Source organism: Dendrobates tinctorius, unplaced genomic scaffold (genome assembly GCF_039654945.1).
Source record: "Dendrobates tinctorius isolate UK_male_01 unplaced genomic scaffold, ASM3965494v1 ptg000027l, whole genome shotgun sequence".
NCBI classification, from domain to species: domain Eukaryota; kingdom Metazoa; phylum Chordata; class Amphibia; order Anura; family Dendrobatidae; genus Dendrobates; species Dendrobates tinctorius.
This window is the reverse complement of record NW_027361695.1, coordinates 13,647,820-13,661,727: the sequence shown is the minus strand read 5'-3', so window position 1 is coordinate 13,661,727 and position 13,908 is coordinate 13,647,820. Positions and strand designations below refer to the sequence as shown.

General features: G+C 40.8%; 1 protein-coding gene across 2 annotated transcripts in view; it reads left to right on the top strand.

The window, feature by feature from the left end:
* PTPRG (protein tyrosine phosphatase receptor type G) overlaps nt 1–13,908 on the top strand; it is a 583,893-nt gene that overhangs the window by 366,712 nt on the left and 203,273 nt on the right. For both annotated transcript variants that reach the window (XM_073569806.1, XM_073569808.1), the window contains exon 6: nt 6,496–6,562. In XM_073569806.1, coding sequence (XP_073425907.1) covers nt 6,496–6,562 — 67 coding nt within the window. The remainder of the gene's footprint in view (nt 1–6,495; nt 6,563–13,908) is intronic.

Here is a 13,908-nt window from a genome sequence, read left to right as displayed (position 1 = left end):
AGGAGGAGGCATCTACGTCTTGGGATAGAGCCCCGAAACTTGATGTAGCAGTCGCTAAGGCCTCAAAGAAATTCGCCCTTCCCTTTGCGGACATGGGCAACCTCAGGGACCCCCTAGATAAAAAGGCGGATACCTTTCTGAAGGGGGCTTGGGAGTCGGCAGGCGGTAACCTCAGGCCAGCGATTAGCGGCGACATGTACCTCAAGAGCCCTAATGGTATGGGTGGACCAACTTGAGAAACAGCTGAGGGAAGGGACACCTAGAGATAAAATCTTAGATTCTATCCCAGTAATAAGGGGAGCGGCTGCATTCCTAGCGGACTCATCGGCCGATTCAGTCAGGCTATCGTCCAAAACAGCAGCACTTTCAAACGCGGCCCGAAGGACACTATGGCTTAAAAGTTGGCCAGGAGACCTACAGACCAAAATGAAATTATGCTCAATCCCCTGTGAAGGAAAATTCCTTTTTGGGGAAACATTAGATGACATCCTTCAGAAAGCAGGGGACAAGAAAAAAGGATTCCCAAATTTAGGGCCAGCGGCATTTTAAGAGACCCTTTCGGAATAGGAGGTTTTTTCAGAGAAGACCACCAAGGGAACCAAAGTGGGATGACAAAAGAAGAGAGAGAGGCTTCTTCTTTAATAACTCTCCCCGGGACAAAAAGCCCTCCAAGTGACAGTACGCCCAGGGTGGGGGGGAGGTTATCCTTTTTCCTTCCAGCCTGGAGGAGAATTTCAACAAACCCATGGATAATAAACCTAATCCAGGAGGGTCTAAGAATAGAAAAAATAAAAATTACGTAACAACGCCGCTGAGATCCAGTATGCGAGAACAGGAAGCGCTAGAAAACGAGGTCCTAGGCCTGGTAAAAAAAATGAGTCCTCCAGGAGGTTCCCCTGCAGGATATGGGCAGAGTGTTCTACTCCCCCCTCCCCCCTTTTTCTAGTGACCAAACCGGACGGCACCTTTCGTACAATTATAAATCTGAGAAAGCGAAACAAATACGTCAAGAATCAGAGCTTCAAAATGGAGTCGATCAAATCTACCACCAAAGTCCTGTTCCCAAACTGCTACATGATGGTGTTGGACCTCAGCGACGCTTATCACGTCCCTATCCACAAAGACTCCAGGAAATATCTAAGGTTAGCCGTCTCAATAAAGGGCAAGGTGAAAAAATTCCAGTACAGAGCCCTGCCGTTCGGAATATCGATAGCCCCGCGAGTATTCACCAAAATAGTAGCGGAAATGATGGCTCATATAAGGGAACAAGATATAATAATAATCCCGTATCTAGACGATTTCCTAATAGCAGGCAGCTCGGCTCAAAATGCAGGGAACAGAGAGACAGGGTGATGAACACTCTACAAGACCTGGGCTGGCTTCTAAATCTAAAAAAAAATCAAGATTGGAGCCCAGCAGGGTACAAAAATTCTTGGGCCTAACACTAGACTCAAACATTCAGGAGTGTCGCCTCCCAGATCACAAAAAGATCGCTCAAATTACAGCAAGAGCAATCCAAAATCCCTCCATGACACTAAGGAAGGCTATGTCACTGTTGGGTTCCCTATCCGCCTGCCTGCCAGCAGTTCAATGGGCTCAGTTACACACAAGAGATCTCCAGTGGGACGTATTGGCAAACCAGGCAGTAATAGGGGGACACCTAGAGGGTTGCATTACCCTAAATTCAAACACTATTCATTCCCTAGCTTGGTGGGGAAACCAGGAGAATCTGTCCAAAGGGATCCCCTGGGCATCAAAGATAACACACATAGTGACAACGAATGCCAGTCCCACAGGATGGGGAGCGCACATGAACAACGAGGTGACTCAGAGCATATGGGGAAATCAAGAACTAAAAGCCTCCTCAAATCAAAAAGAGCTTCTAGCAGTAGGCTATGCCCTAACACACTTCCTACCCCTACTCCAGAATTACCATGTCCGCATTCTTTCGGACAATCGAGTCACAGTGGCCTATATAAATCACCAGGGGGGATCCAGGTCCCAACCCCTAATGGACACATCCGCCAAAATCCTCAAACTGGCGGAGGCAAACCTGCTATCTCTGACAGCCCTACACATCCGCGGTACAGAGAATGAAAGGGCAGACTTTTTGAGCCGCACCCAGTTAAGACAGGGGGAATGGGTACTAAAGCAGTCCATTTTTCAGCAGATTGTAAAAATGTGGGGACCCCAGACATAGATCTGTTTGCCGACTTCAAAAACAAAAAAGTAGACACCTTCTGCTCCCTAGATCCCAGGGGGACTCGTCTAACTCTGGACGCATTTATGCTCCCATGGTCACAGAGTCTAACCTATGCCTTTCCCCCAATCATGCTCATTCCAGCGGTCCTAAAGAAAGTCGGGGAGGACAGGGCAAGAATGTTACTTATAGCCCCCTTCTGGCCCAAAAGAACCTACTTTTCCTGCCTAAGAATGCTCTCAGTAACCGACCCACGGGTCCTACCGGATCTCCCGGACCTGCTATCGCAGGGCCCAGTGCTACATCCTCAGGCACCGAACCTCCATTTAACAGCATGGAATTTGAAAGGGCACTGATGAGGGACAGGGGATTTTCAGAGAACCTGATAACTACACTACAAAAAAGTAGGAAACCGGTTACCATGAGAGCTTATGGCAGAACATGGAAAAAATTTCTATCCACCTCTAGGGCAAAGGTTCAGGACGGGGTTCAGATTGATAAGATCCTAGAATTTCTACAAAAGGGCCTAGAACAGGGTCTGGAGGTCAACACATTAAAAGTACAGATAGGCGCCCTCTATAACCATGATGTGGCAGGTGAGCCCTGGGTAGCACGGTTTATTAAAGCTGCTACCAGATCTAGGCCAATAGTCAGTCAAAGATTACCGTCATGGGACCTGAATCTTGTACTTTCAACACTGACAGGCCCTCCGTTTGAACCAATTCACTCGGCACCCCTAAAAATTCTATCTCTTAAAACTGTGCTTCTGGTGGCACTAACATCAGCCCGAAGAGTGAGCGATATTCAAGCCTTGTCAGCAGGACCTCCTTTTACAAAAATTCTAGAGGATAGTCATCCTAAAACCTGACCCAGCCTATTTACCTAAAGTGTCATCACATTTTCACAGGTCCCAGGAGGTAGTCCTTCCTTCCTTCTGCCCAAATCCAAAAAATAAGGGGGAAGAAAAGTTCCACACTTTAGATGTTAAAAGGTGCCTAGTACAGTACTTAGAGGCCACCAAAAAGTGTAGGAAGGAAGGAAGGCTCTCACTTTGTGTGTTTCCAGGGTCCTCGGAAGGGGCTCAAAGCATCCAAGAGTACCCTGGCAAGGTGGATAAGGGATGCGATTGCCCTGGCATATTCATCCAGCGGGAATACCATCCCAGAGGAGCTGAGAGCTCATTCCACAAGGGCAATGGCGACCTCATGGGCTGAAAAATCTGAGGTATCAATAGAACAAATCTGTAAGGCGGCCACCTGGTCATCACCTTTGACCTTTTTTAGGCACTATAGATTAGATCTAGCCTCTACATCTGACCTGACCTTCGGGAGAAGGGTCCTTCAGGCGGTGGTCCCTCCCTAAGCTACAAATCTCTGAAATTCTCTCCGTGGTGCTGTCATGGGTGAGAAAGAATAGCTTAGTTACTCACCGATAACGGTGTTTCTCGGAACCCATGACAGCACCCGCTTATTCCCCTCCCCTTCACGAGTATGGTGAGCATGTTTTTACTGTTAGTAGAGTGTTTCCGTTTAGGCACGGTGTTTTGATAAGTAAGCTGTGTGTATATACGAGTGTATTTCTGTTGTCTAACTAACCTGGAGACCCTCTGATGCTCTGTAACCAACTGAAGGCGGAGGAGAGGTACCGCCCTTTTATCTGTAGGTTCCTGTCCCTGAAGGGCGGATCCCCTCTCTCCGTGGTGCTGTCATGGGTTCCGAGAAACACCGTTATCGGTGAGTAACTAAGCTATTTTCTCCATCGCGAGTTGAAAAAAAAAAAAAACCCTTTTATTTTCTGCTTAACCAAGGTCTCTAATTAAATAGACCATTCGCAGCCGCACGTAGGTTGATGCATCCAAGGTATTACTTTCATTGCAGGAAAAAGCATTTAAAACCAGTAGCCGTTTTTAGAAGATAGACTTCATTCCGATAAAATGTTACCCCCCGGTGGGTCATTTCTCTTTTCTCAACGGTTGTAAGGATTGAAAGATCTTGTACACTGCTGCTTAAATAAGCAGACGCTGTTCGGCGGGAAGGAATCATATTATTTTCTCAAAGGAGAGTAAGTGGTCCGGTGCACTAAGATTGCTTTAAATAAAATTTCAGCTGTCCCACTTTACCGTTCAGCAAATGACACATTCCATCAATCATTCTGAACTTTGGTTCTTTTTTTTTTTTTCTTTTTCTATTTTGCTCAATTGTTGTCTAACTATTTTTATTCCTTCCTATTTTTAATCCTCTTATTTTTTTCTTTGATTTGATTCTGTATAATTTAACCCGTTGAGGACTTTTTTTTTTATCACTGTGTCCAAAGAGCCGTGACTTTTAACACTTTCTACCAATGTAACTGCATGTATTTGTAATTTAGGTCGGGATGAGTTGTAGGTTTATTTTAATTTATACCTTTTTTTGGTTCATAGGTTATGTTTAATTTTGGAAAGGTAAAGATGGAAAAGGATGGGATTTTTGTAGGGGCCGAATAGGAACACAAATTGTTTCTTTGCTCATCAGTTGTTGTTTTTGCCAATTTGCATATTTCAGACTAAATAGTGTTGGATAAGGTGAATCGATGGTGCGCTTGTCCGGCTACCACTCACTCTATTCAGATCGGCCTCTACAGAGACCCGTTCTTGGGATCAGAGGGTCTTCCAGTGATGGGACTTCTTAGGGGATAAATTCTAAAGATGGGAATAAACCTTTAAGGTCTTTAAAGTAGAGGAAGAACATTGGCCCAAGCCATAAGGTTGTGAAATGTGTCATGAGCATATAAAAAAGTATAGTAATATATATAAAATGAGAATGCAATTTCAAAAATATATAGAACACAATCCTATGTAAACAATGCGTCAACAACTCTAAAGACGCATTTGTAATAGACCCGACTCCATGAATGTATGAAAAACACTTCTAAACTGTCAGTTAGATTTCAGTATTTTGTTACTGAACCAACCCAAAATATCCAAGATGTTCTTATACATAATATATAGAATAATACATAACCCATACAAACTGAAGTTCTGCACTTTTTCCCCAAATTAATACATTATTGAGGAAGCAGAGGCTGCATTGTGAAGTCCAAGAGTGGCAAACACAGTATATCTTTTAATGAGAACCTAAAAAAAAAAAACCTCCGGTCACGATTCACATAATGGCAGACGTCGTAGCTGTGCTCACAACGGTGTTTTTATGGAAAAACTGTTCTAAATCAACCAAGACTTTGGTGTTCATGAGCGGAAAGATTTCCAACAGTTCTGTAAGGTTCACAATGAGTTTCCCGAGTGGCTAAAGTAGTTTTGAAACACTTTGTCAGAATTTTAGACTCTATAACATCCAAGTCTGTTTTTGACCTTATCGGCAAAGCCATCTCCTCCCATGGCCTTCGGCTTATTCAGATGTTAAGAACATATATATTTTTTTTTTTTTAATACTTTGGGTTTTTCCCATAAGCAAAATTTTTTGTTTGCAGATGGTTTAGAGGGTTTTTTTTTTTTGCCTGGGTATTTAGCGATTCATGGTCAGGTATTGGTAGCAGTGGTCTTCAACATGAGGCTTTCCAGCTGTTGGAAGGCTAGGACTGTCACCTTGTGTTGAAAATTGTAATTGGGCAACACCATTCCGTAGTAAGTTACTGTGCCACCGGACAAGTAACCTATCTGGAGTGTATCGTTAAATTTACCTTTTTTTTTTGAAGTTCATCTCCGTCATATTATCTCCATTACTCATTGCGCTGTTCTGTACTCCTTTCACTTGGTAGACTGCAGCCAAGTTGAGATTGAAACCTTGCACTGGTGCAGAGTTGTCAAGAGTTAACGCATTGAGATTGGCCGTTTTTGACCCATTGACAAAAATTGATTAATTCTTTCATCACTGGTCCATTCCCACGGGATGACAAAAACTATAACCGGAAGAACGATTGCTCATATAGCCGCAGTTGGGATTGAGTATTTTTATGAACACTTATTCGCTGGTATGAAAGGTTTATGCTTCTACTAACATACAGGAAAAATAGGATTGGCCCAATGTACCAAAAACTAAATAAAAATACTGTATGTAAAGAATTCTAAATCTAAGCAAAATTTGGACTTTCCAGCTTGTCAACCGTAAAATATGGTCTAAAAAAATGACATTAGATATTATGGACCATAAAGAAACATTTTCGACAGATGGGTCGAATTATGTGTTTTTGTCAAACCAGAATCAACATATTTCTAGGAGATACAAATATATGACAATCACAAAGTTATAACTTTTGTCCTTTTTAATATTTTCTTTCCTTTGCTTTTTATTTTCTTTTAGGCCACGCAGAAAAACAATCCTGCTCTGGATCCAATTATTCATGGATTGAAGGGCGTTGTCCATCATGGTAAGTGGTCCTATATTTTTATGTTATTAATGTTCCGTTTCTTGACGATGTAGAGTTACAACATATATTCATATGCATGAAAGTGCTAATGTTTTTATATTGTTTGACATTGGTTAAATGGTTTACGAAGGAGTACCTATGTTTAATATAAATAGTTTGAGTGAGGGCGCCGGTCGTCTGGGGTTGAGGGCGCCGGTCGTCTGGGGTTGAGGGCGCTGGTCATTTTGAAGAAAACTCAACATAAAAAAATCAAATCTAGAAAATATTTTTCAATTTTAATTGCCCAGGTTACAAAGTTTGTAGGTTAGCATTACTGCGTTTCTATAGCGGATCTACAGCTTGACCAACATTTTTGGCATGGTTAACACTCCATGGATTAGGATAACTGTCTTCATGGTGAAGCGCCCCTTATGAACAAAGACGGAAAACTCGTGGTCACTTTGCTGCATTGCATGAGGCCAGTGTCTGAGTTACTGATAATATTGACACATTTATTTTATGCTTTTTCTTTTAAGTGAACAAGAACATGTTCTTCATCTTTTACTGTTTTTGTTTTCCAGTTTTTGCTTTTATTATATTTTTATGACTGCGCTCACGCTTTTTTGTTGTTGTTCAACTAGCTATAAAAGAAAGTAATCTTGAGCCATTAATTCGTGTTTGCTTGTTAGTGTTTGGTAAATGACAGGCATTTTTATGTTTGTTATTGTCAGTGAATCGTGTCGCTTCTCATTTACCTCAAACTTTAAAAAAAAAAAAAAAAAAAAAAACATTCATGCAAACAATTTCATAAGTTTAGTTGATGATAACATTGTGTAGCTGGATCATAATATAAAAAGATTTGATAAATTAAAAAATGTAAATCATTTTTGACACAATTGTATGTAATTGGTTTTTAAATTAAAGCTGATTCATCACCTGATCTTGCATTATAAACTGCCTCAATTAGTAAATAAATCTATAGACCAGATGAGTCTGATGTCCTTACTATGAAGGAATTCATGTCAGATTGGCTGTATAATCCTGATATTAAGATTAACATTCTTGAGGTGAGCTAGCTTATGAGCCAAAGTGTTATCAGTCTCCATCCATCCAGCCTGACAGCTGCAGTATGTCCTGAGTAGTGTGAGATTTCAGCAGCCTGGAGCAGGGACTGAGGAGCTGTGAACCAGACTCCGTGGGTGGAGATAACATTTAAACTCTAAATGTCAGAATGGTTGTATGATAATTTTAAAGGTAAGTATACCAGCCTCCCCGGATCTAATATTTATTCATATATATATATTTATATAATTTATTGTGTATATATGTGTGTGTATGTATATGTATGTGTGTGTGTATGTATGTGTGTATATATATATATATATATATATATATATATATATATATATATATATATATATATATATATATATATATATATATATATATATATATGTATATACACTAAACTTTATGTTAATTTGTGTGTATGTATGTTTCTTTATATAGTGCGTGTGTGTATGTTCATGTGTGTGTATATATCTGTGTATATTTATATATGTCAATATATATATTGTATTGCAGTTTGGTTGGTGCAGTGCGACAGATAGGCAGTGACCACAGAAAGTTCAACATAAATGGAGTCTTCGTTTTCAAAACTCACACATAGGAGTGATATCCTCCAGATCGCAGCGGAGTGTCCACAAACATAGTCCAGAACTCAAAACCTGTTGCCGTGGACAATGGCAACACCGTGCCTTTTGGGTGCATCAGCCGCCTGGAAGTCCCTTGCTCTGTGTTAGGTCTACACAGACCTGGGTTGTACAGTACAGAGCCTCCTGCTCTGCAGCCTGCAAACTCCGAACTGACCCACCCAAGGTAAAACTGACAGATTTAAATGGAATCATGGCCATAGAGCCACTTCCAAAACCCCTGGAGTGGAGAGAGGGATACGCCCCACTACCAAACCTGCAAGTCCCTCTAAACAATAAAAACCCTTAAGTCCCCGTTACACACTGCGATATCGCTAGCGATATCGCTGTAAAGTCCCGATTTTGTGACGTAGCAGCGATATTTCTAGCGATATCGCTACATGTGGTACTTACCTCCGACCGGCTCCCCTGCTGGTTATCGCTAGTCGCGCGAGAAGCTCCTGGACCATTCCTTGTCGGCCACTTCCTGCTGGGCTTCCTGTGGCGCCGGGCGGGAGGACGCAGGATCGCCGCGTCTGACAGGTAAGTAGCGACCCCCGACCCCTGCTATGTCGCTGGTGAGATCTGCCTGTGTGGCAGCTCACTAGCGACCACCTAGCGATGCACCAGCGATCCTGACCGCGTCATATCGCTAGTCGGGATCGCTGGTGCATCGCTAGGTGTAACGGTACCCTTAGTCAGATATTTAGCAAAAACACATTGAGTCACTACTTGGACCCAATCTATTTTTTCTTTTATTTTTCCTTGTGACTCACAGGCGTCCTGCTGTGAACACCAGTCACTCCAGCGGGTTTAATAGGACTCCGTCTGCATCCTGAGGGACACATATTGACCCTTCCATATGATCCCCCTCACTGCGTACTATATGGTACACACATATATATATATATATATATATATATATATATATATATATATATATATATATATAGAGAGAGAGAGAGAGATGTAGATATATCCATTGCTGTAAGTTTCGGCTTGTTCCCTGTACGGATCGATGCCTTCTTTCTGCTGAAAGGAAAGGTTCGTATAGTAACTCGCTAGTGAAAGTGCCGTTTAAGCCATTTCCCTGGTGAATTTAATATTCTGAAAGTAGAAACTACTCAATTGTAGACATCCATAAAGACTTGTATCCAGTGATGTTTCATCCCTTCTTCGATGACCCGCAGCTCGTATATAAGCGCTGCATAGGCACAACGGCCATTATTTGATTAGCAAGGTTCAAGCCCATATTTTACCTGAAAATGGATTTGTGCTAACAGTAAGCAATTTGTTTCTTTTCAGTCACGGCTCCGGGATACATAAGTTATAAATCATTACAAGTTCCTATACATCATCCATATTAGCACCGCGGCACAGAGTGCTGATGTTTCCATCCTGCTATTTATCTTGTGTATGTTCTGAAAATTCTCCTCTTAGAATATTCTGTTCCTCCATAAATTATTTGTCTTGGTGTTGTGGTGATAATCATAAATCAAAGCTGTCCATTTGTGGAAATCATTTTAAGTTTGCAGAACATTATTTGACGAGATTTCTATCTCTCGATTAAAAATAAGCAGTTTGTTAGGATCGGCCCGGACGAGTATCCGGAACGCTGCTGTTGGATACATTTGTTTCAAGGTTATTAAGAATTAATTTGGTATTTTTATTAATGAATGTCAAAAGAACACCCCAGGAACAATGGATATCACATTATTCCTAGTGAGGGGCGGTGGACAATCAATCAAGGACTCTGGTTCTTTCTAGGGGTGAAGGTTCTACTTGCAGAAATCCAGCTGGTGTAGGGAATCTTTCATGAAATGGTTTTTACGAAACGTATCCCTTTGGGTCGATGGCTGACCCTTTGTGTCTTGAAATGTGTGAGAGATTTCAGTTACAGATGCCCATTTGAAGGTATGCTCCTCTCCTTCAGACCCCATCTTGGTGGATCAATTTTTCCTAGTGGTGTTTGAGGATGGTTAGTAGGCTTTTCTTTGGTGACCCTTAAAAAGTGGAAATACTCAATTGTTGCATAGATTTGTTGTACCACTGGCCACACAAACAAAACAATGTTACGTCGAGCTGTTGGTGTACCTGAAATGAAGACTAGAGAGGTTCAACTGCCTTACATAATGCTACTGCACTCCATAATCCCAGAAGTAGGACCATTGTGATGTTCCCTCGTGAAGGCCTCTTCATGACATTACAATACCAATCTTCTGAACTCATTGATGGAGAATAGACCTAATTTCCAACCTCCATTGAGGTCATGTTCTGCTCCATATGTGCTTTTCAGAGCAGTGATGTGAGGTCATGAAGAGGCTTTCATGTGGGAATCTCACACCGGTCCCTAGGTGTGGCATAATGGACGCTAGCCGGACCCTTCCATTCCAGGTGCACGAGCAACTCTGCATTACATTAATTTGGTGGTGGAACAAGTGGTAGAGCCATTTCTGCAGTTTGTCCCAGGAGACCTTTTACAACACTTTGCTTTTTTACTTGCTACCATGAGCAGCCTGCATAGTCTATATGTGCTACAATGGCCCGCAGGGTCTCCTGACTTGTCTCCCTTTTGAGCTTATCTGGGATGTCATTAGTTGGTTATTGCAAAGGAGCTGCCGGCAGTGGATCTTGATGATTTTGCAAAGTGTTCTCACTTGCACAACTTTTCTCAGACAAGCAGTAATAACGTAACATGCCAAGGTCTGTAAGTGCGGGGATTACTGCATGTGGTGCTCATACTGGATATTGAATAAATCGAGATGTTTAAAAAAAAAAAAAAAAAATTCCATTTTTTTCCCCCTTCATTTACATATCATTAACTTGATCTATACTGTGATTTCCAAAATTCCATGACCTTTGAGTAGTGCATGTCTGTTCTCCATAAGAGCCTGGATGAGCAAGAAGATTACGCAACCTCTCGACAGGTGTGCCATTTTTGGAAAGAGTCACGCTTTTTTTTTTTTTTATTATTATCCTGTATCTCTGCAGTTTTCAGGAGTTTATGTAGCACATTTTCAGCCGCTACCTCCTGAAGGCAGTGCACGGTCTTCCCTGAACTTTCCAGCCCCTGTTTCTTCTTCCAAACCTAACAAGTCTGAAGACAGAAACCAAGATAAGGAGTGGACCACCTGGATTTTTTATGCCCAGTTAATAATGATTTACTAGAAAACTCTGAAGTCAGGCCGAGACTTTCATGTTACATATCAAACTCATAGCACCTATGCATTAATTTTACATATCATCTGTGTATGGCAAAGTAGAGTTTGGCAGCTGTGAAAATCTCTTGTATTAGTTTTGGCTTTCTTTTTCCTCAGCCGTGGTCATGAAATTTTAAATTGGTCGAATTTGGGATGCAAAAGGCTGTTGGCCTTTTTTTTTTTTTTTTTTTTTTTTTCTTTTTTTCTTTTGTTTTTTTGTTAAATTAACCCAAAGCAGTTTTCCGATCTGGTCTGAAGTAATAACCCTTCTGATGCCTTTACACCAAGATCGATGGATTGATCAAAGGTGAAATAATTAAATGGCAGCAACCGGAATAGTGCAGAAAAGTTACAATGGAAATATTTCTATGACGTATGTAGGTTTTTTGTTTTTTTTTTTGGCTTGCAAAAATCTTCTCCTTGCGCTTTGGACATTGATATATACATTTATGTATGTGTTTTCAATTAAGGAACTTGAAACCTAGAAATGAATGATAAAGTAAAAATTAACGCTTGGCTACAGGTTCTCATGGGATCATTTTGTCACGAGCTCTACAGTTATTGCTTTAAGGTTGCTCATGGGCTGAACTTAATAGAGGTGGGCTTAGTGTCTTGTGGTTTCTATTACAGACTGACCAGTGGGGGAGGTCTCCTACTGCTTTAACGTGGTCATAGACTATAGAAAAAGGTCAGTTTTGGTGGAAGCAGGTGACTGTGTATGAGATTCTGGGACACATTTAGATGAATTCTTGTATCTGTATCTCATAGATTAAGGTTCATGTAAAGGCCCCTAATCTGTTCCAAGATTCAAAGTGTCAGGAACTCTTTTTCGAGGCAAGGTTAAAACTTGTGGTGTTGGTTCAGTAGAATGGGTGTCTCTAGTCTCGGGATTGAAAATCTGAAACTTGCGGATTAACACACATAACATTTAGGATTAATTGTCCTACTTTCTAAGTCATATAATGTTGCATCTGTGAATGGTACGAAGTGAAAAATAGGCTTACAAATCTTTCTGGAGAATTTTTCTGTTCGAATAATATGCCTCAGGCATAAAATAGAGAAATCTCTGCTGAACTTGTAATATATTTGCATGCTCCGAATATGAATGTTGTTTTTTTTTAGGAATTTTTAGTTAGGACTTATCTTCATGAAATAATTTTTAAAATGGCATTTCAAAATGTCTCTTCTGCACTGGATGGGAACATATCGGCGTAGTGAAGCCCCAACCACTTTCCATTTTGATGTAATAATTTTCAGAGACCTATTTATTACGAAGTATCCCTGTTTATGCAACGATTTGGCAGCTTCCACGAGACCTTGTCCAAACACTTACAGTTTAGTTTGTAGTGCCATGGAAAGATTAAAGAGGTAATTCAGTGAAATTTTGGCAGGCCGTTTGGAATTCGATTGACTGCAAAAGTCCCAGAGGAGTCGACGGAATCATCCCTCAACTTTCCGTAGAGCAACAAAGAGTTGACAACATTTCCTGTCTTCATCCAACTTTTCCGTTTTTTTTTTTTCAGTCTAAAATAAGCACAGCGGAGTCATATTTTGCAATTTCTAAAAATTGACTGTAATGTTCGAGAATGTAGGACATTTGCCCAGTACATTTAATCAGGTTTCTATGCCTTGCTGGAGACCATATTGACCAACGTTATGCCAATTCCTATGAGAGTGCTGGACGTAAAAGGCAAATCTAAAATTGAATTTGTGAAAGTCTTAATATTGGCAAAAACGAAAAAATTCCCATTTTGTCATGAGCCTATAGACCTCTATTTGCTTCCGTTTTATATGCCTGCACGGCACCTTGATCATTTTATTGGAAATATCCCAAATGCCAAACACTTGTGACCATCTGTATCATTTATTACATGTTAGTCTCTCATACAGAAGAAGGGGGCATCAAAATATGATACAGGGGCAATTCATGTAGAAATTAGACAGCACCAATTTGTAAAGGATTTTCTTAGGTTTACAAAATTTGCATTAGCACTTTCCTACTGAAAAAGATACTGCCATTAGGGAGTATAGAGGCATATTAAAGAGAAGGAAAGTGGGGGGATTCTTGGTCTACATAATGTTCTGGTAGATAGAACATGAAAACTAAGCTCCAAATAAAAGCCAAGACCCAATGTTTCCCAGGAAAACATTACCCAGAGCATCACACGGATTGACTTTTTCCTATAGTGCAGCATGGTGCCATCTATTCTATCAAGTAAAAGATGCAGTTAAACTCATACATATGGAATAAAAGAAAAATGTAAATTGTTAATCCAGGCCACCACCTTTATATTGTGCTGTGGTCCCTGAGGAATCAACTTGCGAAACGTGCGTTGGGGTGCATGGCAGGGAAGCAGGAAGTCACCATTCAACATGAGCACAGGTCTATAAAATATATAGAAAAAACAGCGAAAAAAGGGAGTCCAATACAAATTTAGCAAATTTGTAAATAATTTTATTCAAGTATATCAGGATA